Here is a 21,408-nt window from a genome sequence, read left to right on the forward strand (position 1 = left end):
TATGAAGAAGTTAAGGCTCACCTTAACTGGGTGGGCAACTGCTACTTCATATGACACAACTTCTGGTGGCTAGTGAGAATCTTTTTGAAGAGGGATGGAAGGATTTTTAGAATTGCATTATCCCAGTTGGGACAKCTCCATGTCAAGAATACAGGAATAACTTTCTCCTGGGCTCCCATTAATGGAAGCAGGAGGACAAGTTGAGCACTCTCCCGCCCACACACTTTATTAAGGAGGAAAACCTTAACTCAAAAGGGACTCAGTACTCATTGCCCAAACTAGGTTGAGTAGCTCAGACCATCATCATTAAAGTTTATGCTTGGTGTCTTTTCAAATTGTTAATAATTCTACAAACAGCTGCAAAAGATTGATGAAGTTACAGTTCAAATGTTTAACTTGAGAGTTCTTAGTTGAGGTTTCACACAATCTTTCTAAATAAGGCTTGAAGTATAACCTTCAACTGTGGTAAATTCACTGTAGCCTGACTAAGGAATATGTAGTCCTATTTTATTGTAAATTAGTCAGCTATTTAGCTGATACACCTCTAATGCTATCAGAATTGTATCTTGGCACTTGTTTACTCAACACTGGAAAATGGTAACTTTCTGGAGTCATCTTTTGAGACTCTTCAGACAACCACACAAGACTGTTTCAACACACTACAGCTTATCAGGAAGTGTCTTGTTCTACTGTCATTAATTTACCAGTAACTTCAGAAATTTGTTTAATTTTATCAATACTTTAATGTCATTTATTTAGTTTCCCCATCATTCTATTCTTGGTTTTAGTAATGTTTTAATACGTACAGAAAGAATACAGGGTGGTTCAGCAGAAAGCTGGTCTTTGTCCTGTTCCCTAGCATGCTATGGTTACATGCTGACTTAATTACAAACTCCAAGAGAGCAAATAAGAACCTATGTTGTCTTAGGCATGTGTACAGCACTCAGAAAAATACCACAAAAAATGCTAATTGTCATTCCATTTTTGCAGCTGTGTCTCCCATCACCGATTCTTCGCCAGTACTGAAAAGCAGAGCCTTTTTCTCTGGCACACGTGCTGCCTACCTATAAATCCCAGTTTAAAATAGCCTGCACTGCCAGCCGGCCCTGGCACTGCTGCGGTAGCCGTAGGGTCGGCTGTATGGAGCGAGGGAGAGCAGCACTGTTACACCAACCTTCCTCATCTCATGGTGCCTCTGTAGGCCACCTCAATGGTAGAAGTAACAAAGCACAGAGCAAGTTAAACACGGGAAGGATCTTTCTCACAGTTGTCTTCCTGTTTTTCATTACTTGTCTCTAGCCCTATTATCTTAGTCACCATTGCCTAAATTTTTAATGGTCATAATTATATAAATTGATTGATTTCAGGTCAGCTGCTGCAGGAAACAGAAATTCAGAGATTCATTAMGGAGAAGAAGCTAGAAGATGCATAAAGGACAGTATTCCTCAGACTGTTAAAAACAGATTATTAATTTTTTTTAAAGTCAGGGTAGACTTAACAGGCTCTTAAATAAGGATATGTGTTTGGTGTTTGCCTCTGTAATTTGTATCATGTTCATTCCCAAGGGCCAACTCAACTATTCACCTTGTTTTCCCACTTAAATAAGATTCTTCCCATTTCAGACATCCTACAGGTAATTGGAAGTCTAGAAGCTGTATTATGCATATATCCTTTCAGTCTTATTGCTATCAGATCATATATGCATAAACTTCATTAGGGCATAATGTAGCCTTATTCTGCTTGTCATCATCATGAGTTGGTATCAACTAAGTATTGTTTAGGGATTGTGCACTGAAGGGGAATATGCAACAAGAGGTGCTTAACAATGGGTAAAAAGGAAGACTACTTGGCTTWACATATTTACAGCATCAATTGTATATAACAAACTTATACATTTAACATAAGTTAATATTTAATATTAGTTACATCTGTGCTTGGGTAAACCAATCTGACCAAAATATAAGCTTGCAATGATTTAAMCTTCAATTATGTTTTCATGATTTACCCAACTGCTAACAGAGATTCAGGCTTGTGACTCAATATAAGAGAATTAGACTAACTTACCTTTGCAATACCTGAGAGCATGAACACTATTCTTGAAGCAACATAGAATCATAGAATTGGTAAGATTGGAAGGGACCTCTGGAGATCTTCTAGTCCAGCCCTCAAACGAGTGGCCCACAGGGGGATTGAGCCTGTGACCTTGGCATTATTAGCACCACGCTCTAACCACGCTGAGATACTCTCACTACTGACACCCTTTTTCACTTGTTCTGTGTAGATGTACAGAACCCACAGATTTGTTACACAATACTCATGACTTTTCAGAAAATCAAAGGTGTAACCTTTAGCATTCATGATTTATATGACCATTTTCTAAATATTAAGAATGACAAAAACATCACACAGTAGCACAAAAATATATTCTGTAGTCTAACTGAAATACATTTTCCTTTATTTTTTTTCCTTCATCAGAAACTGTTTTGCTCAGGAAGATCAATAATTTAAATTTAAAGAAAGCCTTTCTATAACTATGCTGGCTTTTTTTCTCAGTGCCTGGGTGCAGCTGTACAGTTGCAGGGGGTGTGATACTGTCACACCATTATCTAGCACTTCAGAAGACTGATTTTATATATATGTGTATATATATGTATATATGTATATATACACAGAATCTTGACTATCACTATATACAACTGGGGCTTGAAGCTCCACCTAGTTGGAGATGGACAGAACTGAAAGACCAGCAAGTAGCTAAATAAAACTAGTTGATTACACTTTAAAACTTTTGCACACTCCAGCATATTGTTAGAAACTATACTACATGGTCCTTCCTTGCAATATTTCAAGGAATAGAGACAACGTTTAATATTTCTGAGCTGTTCAGGTCATTCTTGGATGTACTGATTTTTGATGTACTGATGACTTACAAAGAGTACATCAAAGACGTGGTGGTATTGCTTCCATCCAGTTAAAATGAGTTAGCAAAACAGCCTTGGGCGGTGGGGGCTGCTCAAAACATTCATAAGACATCCACAGATTGTTGACCATTTGGAAATTTTCTTTAATTTAACTTCTTTTCGGTTGTCCTCATAAATAAGTGGACACAGTATGGAACCAAGGCAACTACAGTAAGAGGCATGGCTGCACTCTTACAAAAAGAAAGAATGTAGAATAAATACTCAGTATGAGTAGGTATCCTAACAAAGTTATACAGCTGCAGTGTAGCTAAAGAAGCAGCTATACACAATATCCGGAAACTTACCTTACAGCTATTTTTACCTTTGCAGCTTGTGATGAACATTTTGGAATTAATACCAAGACCTAAGCCAAAGAGTGCACCTAAATTTCTCACCAGTCCAGCAAATGGAGTTGTGTCAATGTTTATCCAGTCTGGATTGGCACACCATTTCTTTGCCTTTGGAACAGACCATAGCAAGTCAATATCAAGAAGTTTGAGGACTAGATAAAAGCCAAGGGCAAAGATGAAAAGGAACAAGTTTATCTTGATGTACATTCTCAAGCTTGCTGTCTGAATAGCAGGGGTATGCTCAAATGCTTCTGCCACAAGCATTCCTGTGGATTAGAAACTCAGTGTTACAGAGAACATCATACTTTCAAGAAGCAGTTTTTACAGTCTCGCTGTAGAATTGAGTTTTCAATATAGAAAAAGAATACACATGCATGCACTCTCTCTCTCTCTCTTCTCTCTCTCCCTCCCCTCCAMCCCTTCTGTGGTAAATGACAAAACGTTTTTTCCCGCCCAAAGCTGCTAATTTGAAAAAAAAAAAAAAAATAACAAGGTACCAAGCTCTACATGGTTTTAATGTGAGAAATGCCATAGGCCTGACTGCATCTCCCAGATGACAACCTATCAAATATTAAATATAAAGCAAAACATATTCCTCTTCTAGAAGAGTCTCCATTCAAAGACTGGTCCTGGCAATGCAGGTTTCAACATCAGTTCCCATATGGACTTCAAGTGTTGAAGGAGAAAACACAGAACACAATTATCTTTTTAGTCATGTCATCCTAGTTGGGCAAAGGAGAGCGGACTGCCAGCTGCTATCCTGTGCTGCCTAGATTGCTCTGCATGTGGGAAACAGTGGGAGAGGCACCCYGTGATCAGTGCTCTGGTCACTCTCATTGAGATCAGATAGATACTAAAGAGACTGATCATCATCTAAACTCCCTAAATACCAGTTTGAAACATGCTTAAGTAATTCTGAAAAATAATTTTGGGGGTCTTAAATCACTAGGGATATCATACTGCTAATTTGGCTTTTTATCTGTTCTGACCCTGGTCCCTGGCCCCATGCTCATCCACACTGCATACATGCTGGTTTGCTCCTGTGCTTTTATTTGAGTGAACCAAATAGCTTCCTCCTGAGAGGAAAGTGCGAGCTGCACAGAAGTTTGCTCCRTGGGCCTTGCCATGCAGCACAGATGCAGATCAGCTCAAAACACATTCTACTAAGTATGTAGTGCAGGTGCAGCCAGGGCAATCCAACTTGCACTGGTCTTTAACAGTGTGGACTAACGAAGTCAGCATAAACTGGTACATGGGCAAGGGCTCACTTCCTGTGTGAATCACAAAGACAGCAGATAAATACTGCCTTGCAAATTTTACCTTTACACTATCATCAAATCYTTGATTTCCCAGAGAGCACAGAACACCATCACAGCTGCAGGCTTAGTAGCACTACTAAAATTTTCTTGCCTTTTTTTTCACGTGTCACTATTTTCAGCTTTTGCATATATGTTGGAAAAAAAAACAAAAAAAACAACAAATCAACAATTGGCAACATTACCAGCAAATACTCCAAGAATAACTTGATGAGGGAAATGTGTTGCTATGAATACTCTTGAGATACACACACTGATCTGGATAATCCAAAAAATACTCCAGAGAAATGACCACGTCAATCTGAGAGAGAAAAGGAAGATGTTTAAAACATAAGAACAAGAAATCATATTCATCTACTAATTTGCCCCTGTTCTCTTTGTGCCAGGGTCATATTTTATCAACTGCAGGTTTACAAGTGCAAAAGTTTACACCTGGCTGATTAAAAATTGGAACTCAGTATTAAAATATTACCAAGTGTAGTTGATCTTGCAGCGAAATCCAGGGCTGCTGGAACAGACCCCASTCACTTAGGGCCTGTGACACTATCACGTCTTAGCAAAGTGAGGCACCAACAGCAAGTTAAATCAGAATTTCTACTCTCCCTACGTTTGTCATCATGAAGGCATATTTAAATTCCTCAGAAGATCATCAACTTGGTCACAAAATTCACATATTACGGGGAACAAACTTGTCAAGCCATCAAAGCAGTAGCAACGTTTCCTCACAGAGCTAAAAGTAACACAGTATAAACAGTGCCAGCATTTTGTGCCTTTGCTTTAAAACAGAATGACTGCTCTCAAAGCAGTACATTTATGTATTATCCAAAAGCTCAAACAAGTAAAGCCAATTAAAAGAACTCAAGCTTTCCAACATTAAAGACCTATTACAGCCTTTAATAGGAGTTGATTCAGAGATAAGTTGATGTGGTGACTGTAAATTAATGAAATATCACCCTTTAAACATGCATAAAGCCTCTTTATTCTTTCTTTTTTTCTGCAGCTGAAGCAAATCATAATGAAGGTATTTTTACAAAGTAGACCAAAACAGAGACTAGTTAGTTGAAATAGATCCATTAAAAACATAGCATGTCTATAAAGAAACATCTGTATGAGTATGTTAGAATGAAAGACACTTAACCTGTGAAGGGTAACTGCTGATTTATCTTTCCATCCAACTGTGTAGCTCAGTGCTGCTGTGACCATTACATACCAGACACAAGAAGATCCCATTGCATGCCCAGAGGGGCTTCCTAATACACAAAAATAAAAAATTCAGGCTTAAAAATGATGACTATAACATCTCACATGTAGAAAATATCTATTAGCAGTTATTCAAGCACCTAACCATTTAGAAAGAAAATTGTTAATAAGGCCTGAAAGAACATCATCTGCTTCTCAAAAGCTTATTTTCTTAATATGACTTTTTCAGAATAGGAAATCCAGAATGCTTGTCAGAAAACAAGTAATGACTTTCTCATTTTTTTTAGCTGGTATGCTGTTTGGAAAGCATAGTATTTTTCCATGATTTTGATCTGTATTATGATAGCCTAGTTGTTACTTGGCTATTAATGTATTTATAACATTATCATGTCTATACAGCTTTAATTACTCATATTTTTTCCCCAGAGAGTCAAAGGAGTATATAAAATATAGGCTGACAAATTTGAGTAATGTGTATTTCTCTGCAGGAACATGCTTWTAGGGATGTGTCAAACCCTATTTCTTCCATGTATCTCAGCTTATGGCATACCTCAACTAATTATAGTCAAAGACATCTTGATAAATTTGAGTAGCCACAAGCCTGCTTTACAAATACCAGTTCTGAAACTAGAGCTGATGTTTTGGCAAAATGCTGTTATAAATACTAGAACCCCTGTTAGGGCTGCAGTATACAATGCAGACTTTAAATGTGAGGCTAAGATAGGTTATGGATAGGCTGCCTTGTAATTAAGGGGAGTGACAATTGGCTCTTTGTAATATTCTAAATTATAGCACCAGCATAACTTAGATGGCCCTTCAAAATTGCCTTCTATCTGCTTCTCAAATTATGAAGTCATTAGCAAATGGTATTATGATCAGTGTATTGTGATTAGTAATATTACAGTCCTGAAAATTCACATTTTCTGTAGTTCTGTAATAAACTTGGAAATGTATTTGAAGTAGATGGAAGAACTGTGTTTATTTAACTTTGATTTATTTTGCAAACTTAAGGTGCTGTACAATGTCCACTAGATTGGACACAGGTTATCTATAGAACCAGCACTAGGCAGTGATGCTGTAATACACTGGACTAATTGTCTATCCATGGTACTCTAAAACAAGGAACATACATACAATCATATAGAGATTGATAACTACTTCTTTTTATTCCAGGTATAATAATGTATGATGCAATTTATTTTAATTTAGTGAAGGAAATTTTCATCATACTGGAAGCAATATGAAGCAGCAGAGAAGTTTTCACATCTGTGAAAACCTCATGATAACTAAAGTGCTGCTGGCATGATGCAAGGGAAGTGATTCCTAAAATTATTTTGTCATTTCTTTTCACTGGTAGGAGAGCTCTGTTTCACCRTGTTTAAATTCAACAAAAGGAAAAAAGGGAAGAAGAGAAAATTAGATTATTGGAAATTGTTTGTATCAGACTGTTTCACCTTGGCTTTCTGTGCAGACAACAGAGAAATAAAAGGGACAGGGTTATTACACTGGCAGAAGAAAATGTTATGACACAGATCACAAAGTAGAAAAATATTTCAGTGAAGCAGCAAAGCAGAAATTTCTAGGGAAGACAAGCTCAATGATTTCTAGCTACCCACACTTACTTTTGGTATTCTGCTAAGAAATTTATTTAATAATCAGGTAGCAATTTTTTTTTTTTTGCATTTTGTAACAGATATGCATGACTTCTTAGGTCACATAAACCACACAATAAAACAAATTTCACCGATAAGCAAAGCATGTCATATAGTGTTAGAAAAGCCTCTTTGTTGTTGTTGTCAGAACTTCAACAGAAGTTCTACCTTTCATAGCCCACCTGCAAATTATCCACTAGAAGAAGCATAAATTCCTCTCTAAGGTTTATGTTTTGAAACATTACAAATATGAGAGAAAAGCCACCTGCAGGTTTTGGATCAGTTCACTACAGAAACACAAACCAAATTTAGGTCCTTCCCATGTAGGCATATAAACGGTCTCCTCAGTTTTCCCTTTGTTCAGCTGCAGAGTTTGTATTTTACATGKTTTTTTCTCATTGCTGTGGCTGCTTCTCCAATCTTTTCATATAAGTTGCATACATAAAAGTGGGAATCAATATGATAGTGGTACCCCTCGGATAGAAACAGGAATGGCTGGTTACTTGAGGAAGAAACTTTTGTTTCAGTGAATCAGAATGACACMTACTGACTGGGTCCTAATGCTGGGCTTGAAATTACATAGTGCCAAACGGGCTCAGATCTAAAGTCTTTTGAAAAGATCTAGAGGACCTTAATACTTTGGGTCAGGCCCCAAGTGAATTCAAAACAAAGAGTAAAAATCCCTAAGAGCTGACTGAAGATCAAATATAGTGTAAGCATTATCAAAGCCTGTCTGATACAAGAGCTTAAAGCTTCTTGTCTGAAATTACAATGGGTTTATAATGGAAGATATCACGAACAACGTGCAGCTCTGCAATCCACGTAAAAGCATGCCATGAATTAAACTGACTGAGAGTTGACTGACTGAATTTAGTTTACCTGATTTCAGATATTAGGGTTTAACAAGTTCATTTGAGACTTCAACAGTATTGCATTTGAGTTCCACAGAGAAGAGAATGAGATACAAAAGAKGTAACATAAGTGAAAATGAAAAGGTTTATTTTAAAAAATATATATTTAACTTTCTGCTAACTATCTGTACACAGACACACACACACTCAGTGCCAGTGTCCAGTTACCAATACAACTAAATAGTTAATACATTTAATATAAATTAATAGTTAATATATACTACTTCCTTTTTCTCTTCCTATGTTTTGATATCATTTTTTAAATAAGGTCTGAGATTTGTACGTCATATAAGATCTTCATAAGTCACATCCTCTCCAAAACCAGTCACTCTCTTCGAGTGTTACTAGCTGCATTAGTTGCACCAATGCAATCTCCAGCATTTCTTACCTGGCCCAGTTTCACATGTTATAGGAAACTGTTCAAGGCATGGGCTTGACTGATTGGGATACATCATTGTTTCCTGTACCCACCAGTATGGACGATGACCAAATAAAATCCTAACAAAAAAAAGCACAAACTCAATAAAAAGAATTCTGTACGAGAAGGCCACAACAAAGCATGATAAATAATCTTACAATGTATACAAAGATCTGTATTACTGAAGCCATCCTCTAATAGATCCTTAGGTTCTTCTTATCAAAATGTTATTTCAAACATATCTTAAATATCTTCATTGTGAAGTCCTATTTTATAGTTACGGAGAAAAGTCTTCTTGTACATCACTCAGAGAATGTCTTCTAAATGAGGCACATATAATCACCATCATAAGAAATACCAAATTTTAAAATAAACAGAACTTCTTACCATTTAAATATGAGGTTGAACCAATCACCAATGACTGCCACCCATATCATTTTAGTACCAACCACTTGATTGAGCTGAAACCAAAGAGGAAAATAAATTGAGAATATATTCCGGGGATCACCAACATGTGACATGAAATTAAGGAAGTCCTGGTAAGCCCTGTAATCCTTCTGTAAATGCTGAATGATAAGAACCCCATTGCTATGAAGGAGATCCATCTTAAATTGATTAAACTGTACTTGAAATATAGTAAAGTTCCTTTAATCTTAAATTTCTAATGAGGGAGAAGGAGAACCAYGGAAGGCAGCTATTAAAAAATGAGAGAAAGTGATTGACGTTGCCTTTATATTGTATCAGAGTGGTGTACTCAGCCATTCCTGGAACATGTGACTCCAAATCTCTAAGAAAGCACATGAGTGTGTTAATACTGGAAAGCTTTTCTGTTTGCAAATTTTAATTGGAGGAAACTAAGTGAGCTACATGCTGATCAGCAGCAAATCGTGGGGAAAGTTTTGTGGAAACACAATGCATGACTTATGCAATCCTTTGTATGAACAGTTGGAACATGTTTGCTTGAATTTTTTCACAGTTCATTTCTCTGCARGATGGACATTAGTAATGTGTATACTTGATTAAGTGTTGCCTGTATAAAGGACAGAAAGAATACACAAATAATTGGTCTTTGCAGAAATGTCATTGAACCTGTACATTTTAATTTGAAATAGAATTTGGCTACTATACTGTATCTAATACTTGACAGAATACGTTTTCAGTAATGAAAAATATGTTCACCATCCACACATCAAAAATACTGTTGAACACTACATTTTTTTTAAAAATGCCAATTTTCTCAAAACAATGAAAAACAATCGTTCCCTTCATACAAGAAGCCATGTTAATCCAGGACACACTGAAGATGAAGTCTCTGAATCATGTCATTCAGTATCACCACTCTTYTGTGTTACTTGCAAGTGCTGCACAACGCTGCAGAAGGAGCTGAAGCCCGACCTGAGATCCCCTCTGTTCTCCACAGCCCAGTAGAAACAAGCCCTGCTGAGTGAATCAGAGGCAGGTAGGGAATGGATGCTTAGGAGCATTTCCACGTGAAGCGCTTTGGTTCTCCAGGATGAAGAGACAAGCAAAGCTCATGAGGAAATTAAGATTCTGCCTGATAGCAGGGTTTTAACAGTACGCAGCAAATAAACAATGAGCTATATGTTGAATGAATGGGAAAAATTACCAAAAGAACACTGATCAAAGTACAAGAAATAGAATGTGACCACATGTTCAAGTGGCCCACGTTAAGGCTGGCCAAGTAGACAGGATATAACAAGCTTTCCAAAGCTCTTCCTGGACATCTGATTTAGCTCTTACCAGATCTAAATCTGATTTATTAGTATATCAGATTTACAAACCTTAGTGTTAATAATTGTAGCATAAGAAAAGAACATGTTCTTCTGTGAGGTGGCTATGCAAGAAATATTTTTCTGAGAGATTAAATGGATACTAAAAGTCTGATGAACGAAAATGCCACTGGATCAGCAAGAGCAAAAACTTCCGTGCTTTAACACAGTTTAACATTCAGACATGTCTTCCATTAAAGATCATCTATGTTTCAAAAACAATCGAAGTTGGAAAACACAGTAGCTGCATATGTTCGCTGTGTAAGTACACAGTGCTCTCTCTATGGCACTTTACACTAGGCACAGTGTAATAGGGATATGAACCACTGTTTTTGCTGAAGAGTGACTTAATAGCTTAACATGGCTTTATGATGTGTAGTCACGGAAGCCACATGGAAACATTATGGAGATTCAACAGATTAGAAAGGATAATAATTAAATGGATTTAAAAGACCTCTTTTGCTCATATGATCTCACATTCACTTTAGCTATTGAATCTCTTTTTAGAAACTTTTACTAGATTCAAATCCTGCATTTAGTCATGTACAAAACTTAAGAAAGAAATTTAAAATTATATGCGCTGTTTCTGAATAATTGCTCTAATATTTTTGCTGAACATTAACTGAATTATTCACTTCAATTGCTATCACCTGATTTCAAAGAAATTCCTCTTAAAAGCAAAATTTCAGGATGTTTCAGCAATAAGTATTTCCTAGCTTCTTTGCTGCAGGTGCTGGCTCTGGTTCAAGTCATCAAATTAGGCAATTGTCAGTAGCTGTTATTTGGGAGGTGTCTTGCTAAGTGCCATTGCGAAGGAGTGATAATCCTATTGCTCTTCTGGGTGTCCAGGAAGACAACCATCATACCAATGAACCAGCAGGAATTAATTTTCCCTCTCTCAATCCTTTCCCAATAAATGACCTATACAGAAATCTCTCTCTCAAATAACTTTTATATCTTATTATTAGAGGAAATATCATTTGCTACAAATTTAAAGTATTTCTCCTTTGAAGATAGGTAGACCTTACAATAACAACAATAACAACAATCACTCTTGTACCTGCCTGAGTTTGGTTTGTAACAAATGTGAAGAATCYGAGTTTTTTTTCTATTTGCTTTTCTAGTTTATAACGAATAAGTAGCTTCAAATATTAGTGTAAATATCAGATCAGTTGGTGACAGATTAACAGCCTCCTTATTTATAGTACTTTGTTAAAACAGCAACTGTAATTAGATAAACCTAAGTAAGTATTGTTCTGTTCTGGAAAGTACTTTATAACAAGTGGATTTCCATCAAGATACAGTTTAATGTCCTCACAAGAGACCAGCAAGTACTCAAGTCACTTTCCAGTCGCTTTTGGACTTTTTCTTGCCACTATTGGTAGTTACTAGTATCAGAAAAATTGCCTGACTGACACAGGATATGCAAGACCATTTCAATTACTTCTTACATACTTGCATTATTTATGAATATAAAAATATCCACTCATTCTACCCACTTGGATACTGCTGTATCTGCTCAGACTGAACTCACTTCAGACATACCTATTGAAGCACACTTTGGTACTCTAAAATTTAGTTCATAAAATATTTGAAAGTAGATCTTGGCAATATTTCTGTAAAGTGACCACTTTTAATATAAATACTATGAATGTCATAATACTGATTTTCATGTTAAAGATTTCACTGCTGATTCATATGCTGCTAGTCTACGCTTAGATAGAATGAAAAGCATCTTAGATATAATGCGGATATACAAAAATGCTGCTAGCTAACAGTAAACATATAAATTCGCTTTATTGTTTTCCTACGTTCTGACTGTTCCAGCAAGTTACATCCTTAGATATCTGAGCTATCATAAAAAAAAAAGCTGTCTTAAAAGAAAAAATCCACAACTTTAGAATAGAAAGCAGGAAGGTGCAGAACTGACAGCCAGATCACTGATAACTAGTGAGAGAGGCAGGTCGGGATGTTGTTGTGCCTGGAAGCATCTAGGATCATGCTTCACTCAACTGACATGTGACATGTGAGTCATCTGTTACGTGGCAAGAGATCTGAAGCCTGAGAAACTTTCTTAGCTCTAGCAACCACTAGAGAAAAGATGAAGAACCATATTTTGAAATATTGTATTTAATAATACATTTAAAATCTGAAAAGGACAACTACTTCATTGATAGGCTTTTTTCCTCTCCTTTTCCTCACACAGCATTGCAAAATGCATCTGTAATGCACTCAGTCTTTTCAGATCACTTAAGATTATATATGAAATAAAACTAGATTTGTGTATTTTATTAAGTGGAATTGCAAGAAAAAATAGTGGCATTTATAAAATGGTCGAAATGTATATGCAAGTAAGTTTTTAAATCAAAGGTTTTGTCTTGTTTTCATATGATAGAACTAAGATTTGGTCTTTACCTGATCAAATGAATTCTTAGTGGAAAGCAAAACCCTTTGAAATAACTGCTTGTATAAAGAATTTTTATTTCATTGATAGTTCCTTGATTTATTTTATTTTCCAAGATATGCAAAAACAGAGCCAGTCTAGCAGTCTATATATTCTTGGTAATAGTTTCAGAAACAAAGATCATGTTGATGAACCACAGAAGGGAGGATAAAATGTTTACAGCTACTTTTCACCTACAGATCAAATATTACATAACTGGTATCATATGTTGCTAAGCAAATGTTTGCAAGGGAAGGAAAACCCATCAAAGCAAACAGTTTCTAAAACACTGTTAATGGAAACCTGTGTACTGGGCCTACCTTTCTGGTACATTATGTTTTGTTAATTGAACAATAACATTAATTTCTATGTCATTGTTTTCACTGGCATGGGGCCAGCTATGATAATTAAATAGCAATTTAATAAATTCACAAGTAAACGCTGTATACAACAGCTGGCAGCTATTTTCTTAGGTATAACTGTTTTCCAAATGGAACTGCTGAGAAAACAAATCTTATTTTTAGACTTGGGAAGAAAATCTTTGAAGAAGCTCCTACTTGCTTTCTGTATTTCATTCCCCTCAAGTGTTCCTTACTGGACCATACAGCTGTAGATCAGGCTTCTTTAGGGTTGGACTGACCAGTAGAGGTTTAGCAAACACTCGTCCCTTTCTCTTGGTTCTGCTGTCTTAATCTATTCCTTCCTAGATACGACACTCTCATTATTCCTCAGACCTTAACTATGCAAATCTAAGAARTTTAATCTTGTTTGCAATATGACAACAAAATGGCAAACTACCATGCTTTACAATATTTGCTTATATTTGTGTGTGCTTGTATATGTAACTATAAATGATACAAACAATGCATGGAATACAATTCTGGCACATTCCTGAAAAAAATAGTCTAAAAAAAAAGCTAATTATTACAAGGAGCTACATTTTAGAAATCACAAACAATGCTGAAGTTTATTGGTGAATAAAAAGTATGATCCAGTCTGCAGGTTGCATAAACTGCTAGCATAAATGGAGTCTGGATACACAGGGGCAAGATCCCTCACTGCATCTTTGTTTCCTTTCCAAAAAGATCACTCCCTTATTTATTGCTATTCTCTAATTCCCCAAACTAACCCTAAGCCAGTTGCAGCCCAGTGATGTCAGAAACCTGCCAAGGGAAACAGCTGAGTCTGCTTGTTAGGCCCCGGGTCTCCAATTCACTCTGCCCTTAGCAGCTTCCCTATAAGCCGGAGTAGTTCTCCAGTCCTGAATTTAAGCAATCACTGGAATAACCCAGCATGGACTTTCAGCTAGCAATAAAGTAAAACAAAAGATGTTTGTTAGCAATAGCCTGCCTCTTGGGTTGATGGCCACCCTGTTGCTGCCATTGTACATACAGTACATACACGAATGTTGAGTATACAATGTATATTATACAAACCTGAAGTTTAACAAAGTAACTAGGGTTACAGACGCTTCCATAAAGAACTAGCAAAGGAAGAAAAAAAAGCACTCAGATGCTACAATTAGGTTGTCTCCAGTAAATCTCACAGTGCTAGAAATAGGTAAGTTGCTGTTAAAACTTTCTTCAACAATTACCCCATGGCTTGAGTATGACAAACATTTAGAAAGGTCCATTTCACAAAGTATGTCTGGGCTAGCATTATGATAAAGTTAGGTGAGAGTTTTGGATTATGGAGCCTCTTGAATCAGACTTAACAGAGAATTTAAAAAGTACGTGGCTTGCACTAGTTAAGGTCATGAGGCTACATTTCTATTTGTGGTAGGTAAGAGCTGTCAGTGTGAACAGAAAAATGCTGTCTGCAAAAATCACCATGCTTCATTTAAATATGGAGTGGGTAAGTCTATTCTGGAAAGTGCATGATGTGGAAAAGTAAAATTGAGGCTAGGTTATACTGTAAGGTCATAACTCCAGAACTACAAGCAAGGCCTCCCAAATCAATCAGAAAAAAGATTACCAATTAAGGTACAGCTGGAGCTAGCAAATGGCATAGGCTATATTTAATCTTTGGCTAGTGAATATTCACGACAAAGGAATATGATTAATGAAACCTACAGAGAAATGTTAACTGATGAAGAAGACACTTAACTATCTGCAGAGTTAGTGCTAGCTACTGTTACCTGTTATCTAGGTTAACAAGAGTATTCAAAAGAGACCAGACTGAAGAACTCCACCGAAAGACTAAAGATTAGAATTCAGCTTTTTTTTAAAGTTAGTTACAATCGTATTTCATAAACTCTTGGGGTTGAGGAAAAGATTTATATTGAGAAAGTTATCAGCTCAAATAATAAAGGCTAGTAACATCAGAGGTGACTTTTACATTTTATGTTGGCAGATTTCACTCAGCTGGGTTTAAGGTTGGTTCAGGAAAAGGAGACAAACAGCCTCAATATATATAAAAAAAACCAACAAAAAAAACCCCAAACAAATAAAAAAAATGAGGTACAAGCTGCATCATGACAAGATCTAAATGTGGCTAGGTAATTGTCCTTGAACCAGCTCAGCTTCAGGACATTTAAGTCCCAAGCAGCTAGGGGAACACTGGCCTAACAATATTTTTAGGACTTGACACAGTTAATACTGGTGAAGATATAAAAACTGGAGAACAAGTGTCTAAGTCAAGCGAGACTGAAACGTGACTAAGTTTAAAAGATGCTGCCCAGCAGCAGCAGCAGTTTCAGCCAAGGCTAATACAACTGAGAGTCACTGGTCTCAGCTCAGACTTTGGTTGGGATCCTGTTAGGGCCATGAGAAGCTAATGGGGGAAGAGTAATTAATGGTTTCAGGAAGCAATCCTTGATGGTATACTAGGCTCACTTTATTCTGGTATACCAGATATATATAAGGTATATATCTAGTATTCTGGTAATCCCAAATAATACTGAAGTAAATTAAAGCTAGGACAACTTCATTAGCTATGGTAGCAAAAAGATTAGTAAGTAGCCTCTGTGATAAATTGAAGTTTGCTACCTGGGGTCTCCAGGGAAAAAATATTCTACTAGAAAAAGACTCTGGTGTCATAAAACCATCGTTCATGATGACAGAGGCTGATGACAAGCTTAGGACGGGTACAGGTGGGGCTGCAGTATGATGCTTTTGCCAGTACCGGAAAGGACCGCATTTACCTCTGCAATTGGTTTCTCTGTGACAGGCAAGCAGCTCCCACGCATGGGAGAATTCAGGCTTAGAGAATTACAGAGTACTCAGGAGAGTCACAAAACCGAAGATTTGGCCTATCCCAGGTACGTTACCTGAAGAAATACAACTAAACACTGGGAACGGGATCAGCCTTGGGAGCCGTGTAAAGAGGCTAACCTGCTGTTCAGCTCAAGCCTGGTTTCCTTCGCAGAGGATAACGGAGCCACACTGAAATGAGGGCGGGCGTGCGTGAGCGCTGCCGGCACAGCTTACACAAACAGCCGCAAAAAGGCTGTCCGCGAAAGGCCGCCGGCCCGCGCGGCGCCGCCTCCAGCTCGGCAGGCGCTAGGCGGCGAGGCACCGTCTCGCAGCAGCGGGCAACCCCAGCGCGGGCGGGAGGCCGCGCCGCGCCGCGCCGCGGAGCCCGGCCCAGCCCAGCCCCGGCGGAGCCGTTACCGCGGCAACGGCCGCTCCCAGCATGCCCCGCGGCTCCGCGCGGCCGGGAGGCTGACTCACCCAATCAGTCGTGCTCTTGTTGCGAGGCGCCGAGCGGCGCCGCCCAATCGGGAAGCGGCCGTTKGGGCGGCGGGAAGGCGCCGGCGGTTTGAAGGCGGGTGGGTGCGGCCGGTCTCGTCCCGGGCGCCGCGGTAGGGAGCTCGGCTGGTGCCGCCAAGGCCGCGCCGCGGGGGAGGCCGGAGCCCGGCCGGGCTGCGGGAGCGGGACGCGGCGCGCCGCGGCGGTTTCTTCTGCAGCGGTGAGCTGTAACTGCTGAGATTGTCTTGGCACCGTACTGAGCTCGTGTGTTTGTTGTAGCACCATGTCTAACGTAAAGACAGAAGATGAAATAACCCTCTTTGAAAGAGAAATAAAAGAGTTTTGGACGAAATTCAAAAGTATTTACGGCAGTGAACAGATCAATCAGACTTTAGCAYTGAGAGATTCATGCAAGGAGTCCATAAAAGCACTTTCTGGTAAGACTACAGTATGTTCACGTTACCTCGGGGTTCTCCAAGTTACCGAACCTCTTCAGTTAACTGTAATAWCTCTCCATTACAGAGAAATGGTCCAAGAAATTAAAAGAAGAGGACCTGATGATTGATAAAATTCAGGAGTTTAACAATGGTACAGTATAGAGTTTTATTTATTATGTTTTTCGTTTCTAAAATGAATCTAGTATAACTGAGCATTTTTAAGCTGACATTCTAAAAGACACTGCAGAGCCAGAGTAAAGACAGATGTGAAACTAAATGCATTTGGTTACAGGCTGTAAACTGTGCAAGTTAAAAACAATTTGCTGGAGAATTTCATGGATACAGTAAGATTAAGCTTAGTTAAAAGTTTTGCCTGTGGTGTTCTGGGTGCTTAAGAATGAACAAGTGGTTAAAACTTAAAAAATTACAGTGCCTGCTGACTACAGTGGAAAAAGTAAATTAAATAAATAGATTAGAGAAGTTAAATATTGTGAAGTTACTTATGCCTCTTCCATATTAGCAGTGGAATATAGTCAGTCTAGGATTAGCTACTCTGAGTTTTGTAATTAACCTTCAGAATCTTAGGAAAAAATAAATTGTGACCATATTAGCAGTTAGTGTTTCCGTTTGCTTTCTGTCAAATGACTTGTCTGCAGAGAGAATCCACTATGCTTAGGCTTTGACCAGACGTATTATTCTGGCACCAGAAACAAATTGCATATGGTTGAAATATCAGAGGAGCTCCCTACGTGGTAGCTTCTCTTTTGGTTAAGTTTCAGTGTAAACACTGAATATAGAGAACATCAGATATAAGTATAATGCTGACTTTCATATCCAATTGAGGTAGCTTGCATTCCACTGGATTTTATTCAAATGAGTCATCTCAAATGGTATAGATATGGAATARCTAGCGGGGGCCTAATTAATCAACTGTAAATGTTAATATTTTCCTGCTTCATTTCAGAGATTCTCCAGCAGAGCAAACACATATCAGAAAATCAGGAACATTTGACAGAAATAAAATCTAACCTAAATCATGAAGAGGAGCAAAAGAAGGACTTGACTGATAGTATCCAAGAGCTTAAAGAAGAGTTGATGAAAAAGAAGGAAAGTAAGTTTTTTGCTGAATTAAGAAAAAAAAATCCTACAGAAACCATCTGGAGTCTATATGGCTTTGCAGTATGTCCTCAAAGTAATAAACTTAGATATCTAAATAATGTCCAAACTAATAAGGATGCAGGATGTGGAGATAAGGTGAAGAAAATCTTTAAATAGCAATGTAAGCGTTCAGTTATCAATGAAATTTGCATTTAAAATGCTTTCATTCCTCATTCTAGTCAAGGCTGTTTAACTAGTTACCACTTGTAAACTTACAATGAAAAGTTTAAAGATACTTAAATAAATCATCATCAACTTCAAGTAGCAAAGTGCTTTTTCCTTGGGAAGCTGACTGGACAACAATGGGAAGCATGAAACAAGGTGAGGAAAGGATGCTGCAGGAGAACACTACTCAGAAACAGTTCCCTTCTCTCTTGCTGCCTTTTGATTCCTTCCCACATACCCCTTGTTGACTTGTGCTAGAATACTTCAAGAACTCAAACCTGAACTTCTAATGTGACTTATGAGATTGGGACAGGTGAGAAGAGGAGAATATCTGGAGCAATTTGTGGATTTTGATTTGTTACAACAGATAACACTTTTTAACCCTGCTTGTGATTAGCCAAAACTAGCAGCTGTAATTAGCTGTTACTTTGTTTAAAAGTTTTTAGTTAGGAAAACAAGTGAACAATTATTCAATAAACCATTTTTTAGAACAAATACGATAATAGGCAGTAATTCAGTCAGTAAAATTAACAAGCAGATTTTCTTAATAGTTTTTAGCACTTTTTCTTGACAAGCTTTTCTCCTGTTCTAAGTCTTTTCTATCTGTTTTACTTTTACTTTGATACTTACAATAGCTTTTAAAATTCTAGTAATCTCTTCTAAAAATAAGGCCGCTAAAGAGAGAGTGGAAAGACTATGCAAGTCTAAAGCAYTGTTTGAAGAGCGTCTTGGACTGGAAATACGCAGAATTCATAGTAAGTTTCTGTAATTTTTGTGTGCAGTGATGTAGYGTGGTAAATGCTGAATTGTGTAGTGAAGAATAAATTAAGTTAAATAACTGAAGAAGAATGCAAGCCTCAGCTCAAATCCACTTACTTTAGTTGAAGTTTCTGTAGTGTATTATATCTTCCTGTCTTACCTAGGTGCATTCACTGCAGCCATTTTCATTGGTGGCAAGTTCTGAATTATCAGCAGGCTTACCCTGGGCTTTGGAGGGTGGCTGCAGCTTGCAGCTGCTGGCATTAATGAAGAGAAGTTTAGAAATCTTTGTAAAGCTGAGGAAGGCAATGGTGGATGATAACTTTGTCAGCTAACTCAAAGTCAGTCATTACCATTGTGTCTCAAATGGCAGAAGACGGTATATTAAAACACATTTGTCTTGCCAAGTGGTTTGCTTAATTTGTAAGTATTCTGAAGACTATTAATTGAAAATGAGCTGGAGCTGAATATTGTGATTATTATTTATCATTGAGACTCTCCAGCAAATGTTAGCAGTGTTAATGAATTCTGTTTGTGTTTGCTTTAGATGAACAGTTGCAGTTTATATTCAGGCATATTGACCACAAAGATCCTGAGAAGCCATATGTGTTCACCCTTTCGATAAATGAACAGGGAGATTATGAAGGTATGTGAATTTTAAATATTTAAATAAGAGAATAGAATGTGATATCCTTTTTTGAAAAAGAAAAAGGAAGAGAGGAGTTTAACTTAACTTTCATTACGTTTCTAACTTAATGAAAAACTTTAAGGCTAGTATGGAGTTTAATGGAGTTTCTCTGTTCGATTTATATATGAAAAACACAATTGCTTATCTTCATTTCCCTCCATTTGTGGAGTTGTTTACTTTGTCTCAAGCAAAGCAGGAGTAAGAAGATATATGGAAAGACATTGTTGCTTTTCCCCTCTTAGAGTGACTGTTTATACTGACAGTCATACTTGAATCTGTTTGAGAAGCTTAGTGGGCCTAAAAACTAGGTTGCCCACTCTTAAATCCCTACAGTTGTGTGGTAAGGGAGAAAGATTAAAACTAGAAATCCAGCATTGCCCTTCTGTAAAGGGTACAGCTTTTCAGATCTTAAAGCTGTTTTTTCTTTTTTTTGACTGAATCAACTTGAATTATTATGATAACTAGCTTCTAGATGAATGCTTCTGTCTTTCTGCTATGCCCCCCTAAGTATGAACTGAAAATAGACTTCTACTCTTACAAATTCAGATATAAACTGTGCTCAAGTCCAAAGTTTATTGCATGCTGGGCTACATCAGTTCTGAGTCTGCAGTCCATCTGCAGAGCAACAAAAATGCACAGGAACATATTCCAGCTTTTGAGGCAGACTATTGATCACTGTGAATTGCTGTAACAATTCCAGTGAAGTTTAAGGAGGAGCACAACATTGAGTGGGAAGTCTAGAAATTAGAAAAGAATTCTGTGTTCTTTGAGGCTTTGTCTTCACTGAAAGAATGATTACTAGGCTGCTCAAAAATAATACTRAAAAAAGAAGCTAAAACTAATGAACTAAATTGTATTTCATGAGTATGTTAAAAAAATACTAAAACTGAATTTTTTTGATAAAACAATCTTATCTTTTGGAAATTTGTGTCATTTTAGTGACTTCCTGTTCTCCTCCCCTGGACTGTATAGCAGAGTTCCAGCTAAAAGTGAGAGAAACTAACAATTTTTCTGCATTTATTGCCAACATCAGAAAAGCTTTCACTGCTTTGTCTTATAAATAGTCTGTATAAGATTAGCTTATACTTCTGTTCCTAGCTGCACAGCATTTTTATTTCTCCTTCCTGTATTGTGAAAATCTTTTATCCATGTCTTGCTCTAATTCCTAAATAAAGAAAAATAACTAAAATAGTATTTTAGTCTGTTACCATTTAAATGTATTTGGATTATTCCCTGAACAATAATACAATCAAGTACTTCCTTAGCTGAATGTCTCTAGACATGTGCATTTGGATCCAGTAGGAAGTAGCCAAATTTGCCTTCGAGGCTTTTACCTGTAGAGGTTTCAGAGCCTTCCATTTCAGAGGTTTGTAAAAGACTAATAACACAGTATTTCTATTCAGAGCCAGTATTCATGTTTAGACAGTGGATGAAAGTGGAAGCCAAATGAGYAGAGATGGGGGTGTTTCACA

At 37.4% G+C, this 21,408-nt stretch overlaps 2 protein-coding genes across 5 annotated transcripts; one reads left to right on the forward strand and one right to left on the reverse strand.

Moving 5' to 3' along the window:
• Positions 1-1,888: 1,888 nt before the first annotated feature.
• Positions 1,889-17,041, reverse strand: G6PC2 (glucose-6-phosphatase catalytic subunit 2). 3 transcript variants are annotated; one of them, XM_085323528.1, is made up of 6 exons: positions 16,712-17,041; positions 9,195-9,268; positions 8,778-8,887; positions 5,765-5,876; positions 4,812-4,927; positions 1,889-3,576 (listed from the first exon to the last, which is right to left on the reverse strand). In XM_085323528.1, exons 1-6 carry the CDS (start codon positions 17,012-17,014, stop codon positions 3,065-3,067), a joined length of 1,227 nt encoding a protein of 408 aa, XP_085179654.1. In that variant the 5' UTR covers positions 17,015-17,041; the 3' UTR covers positions 1,889-3,064. The 3 variants fall into 3 exon arrangements, with proteins under 3 accessions (XP_085179654.1, XP_085179671.1, XP_085179663.1); XM_085323545.1 differs by lacking the exon at positions 16,712-17,041 and adding an exon at positions 16,309-16,374; XM_085323537.1 differs by lacking the exon at positions 16,712-17,041 and having other exon boundaries at positions 9,195-9,412.
• On the forward strand, positions 16,731-21,130 carry SPC25 (SPC25 component of NDC80 kinetochore complex). Of its 2 annotated transcripts, none has more exons than XM_085323558.1 (7): positions 16,731-16,842; positions 17,009-17,166; positions 17,252-17,317; positions 18,131-18,277; positions 19,140-19,244; positions 19,796-19,894; positions 20,876-21,130. In XM_085323558.1, exons 2-7 carry the CDS (start codon positions 17,013-17,015, stop codon positions 20,998-21,000), a joined length of 696 nt encoding a protein of 231 aa, XP_085179684.1. In that variant the 5' UTR covers positions 16,731-16,842; positions 17,009-17,012; the 3' UTR covers positions 21,001-21,130. The 2 variants fall into 2 exon arrangements, with proteins under 2 accessions (XP_085179684.1, XP_085179694.1); XM_085323568.1 differs by having other exon boundaries at positions 16,731-16,809.
• Positions 21,131-21,408: the final 278 nt, after the last annotated feature.

The sequence above is a fragment of the Rhea americana genome, unplaced genomic scaffold, assembly GCF_003343005.1.
Source record: "Rhea americana isolate MKP2758 unplaced genomic scaffold, rheAme1 scaffold_12, whole genome shotgun sequence".
Lineage (NCBI taxonomy): Eukaryota > Metazoa > Chordata > Aves > Rheiformes > Rheidae > Rhea > Rhea americana.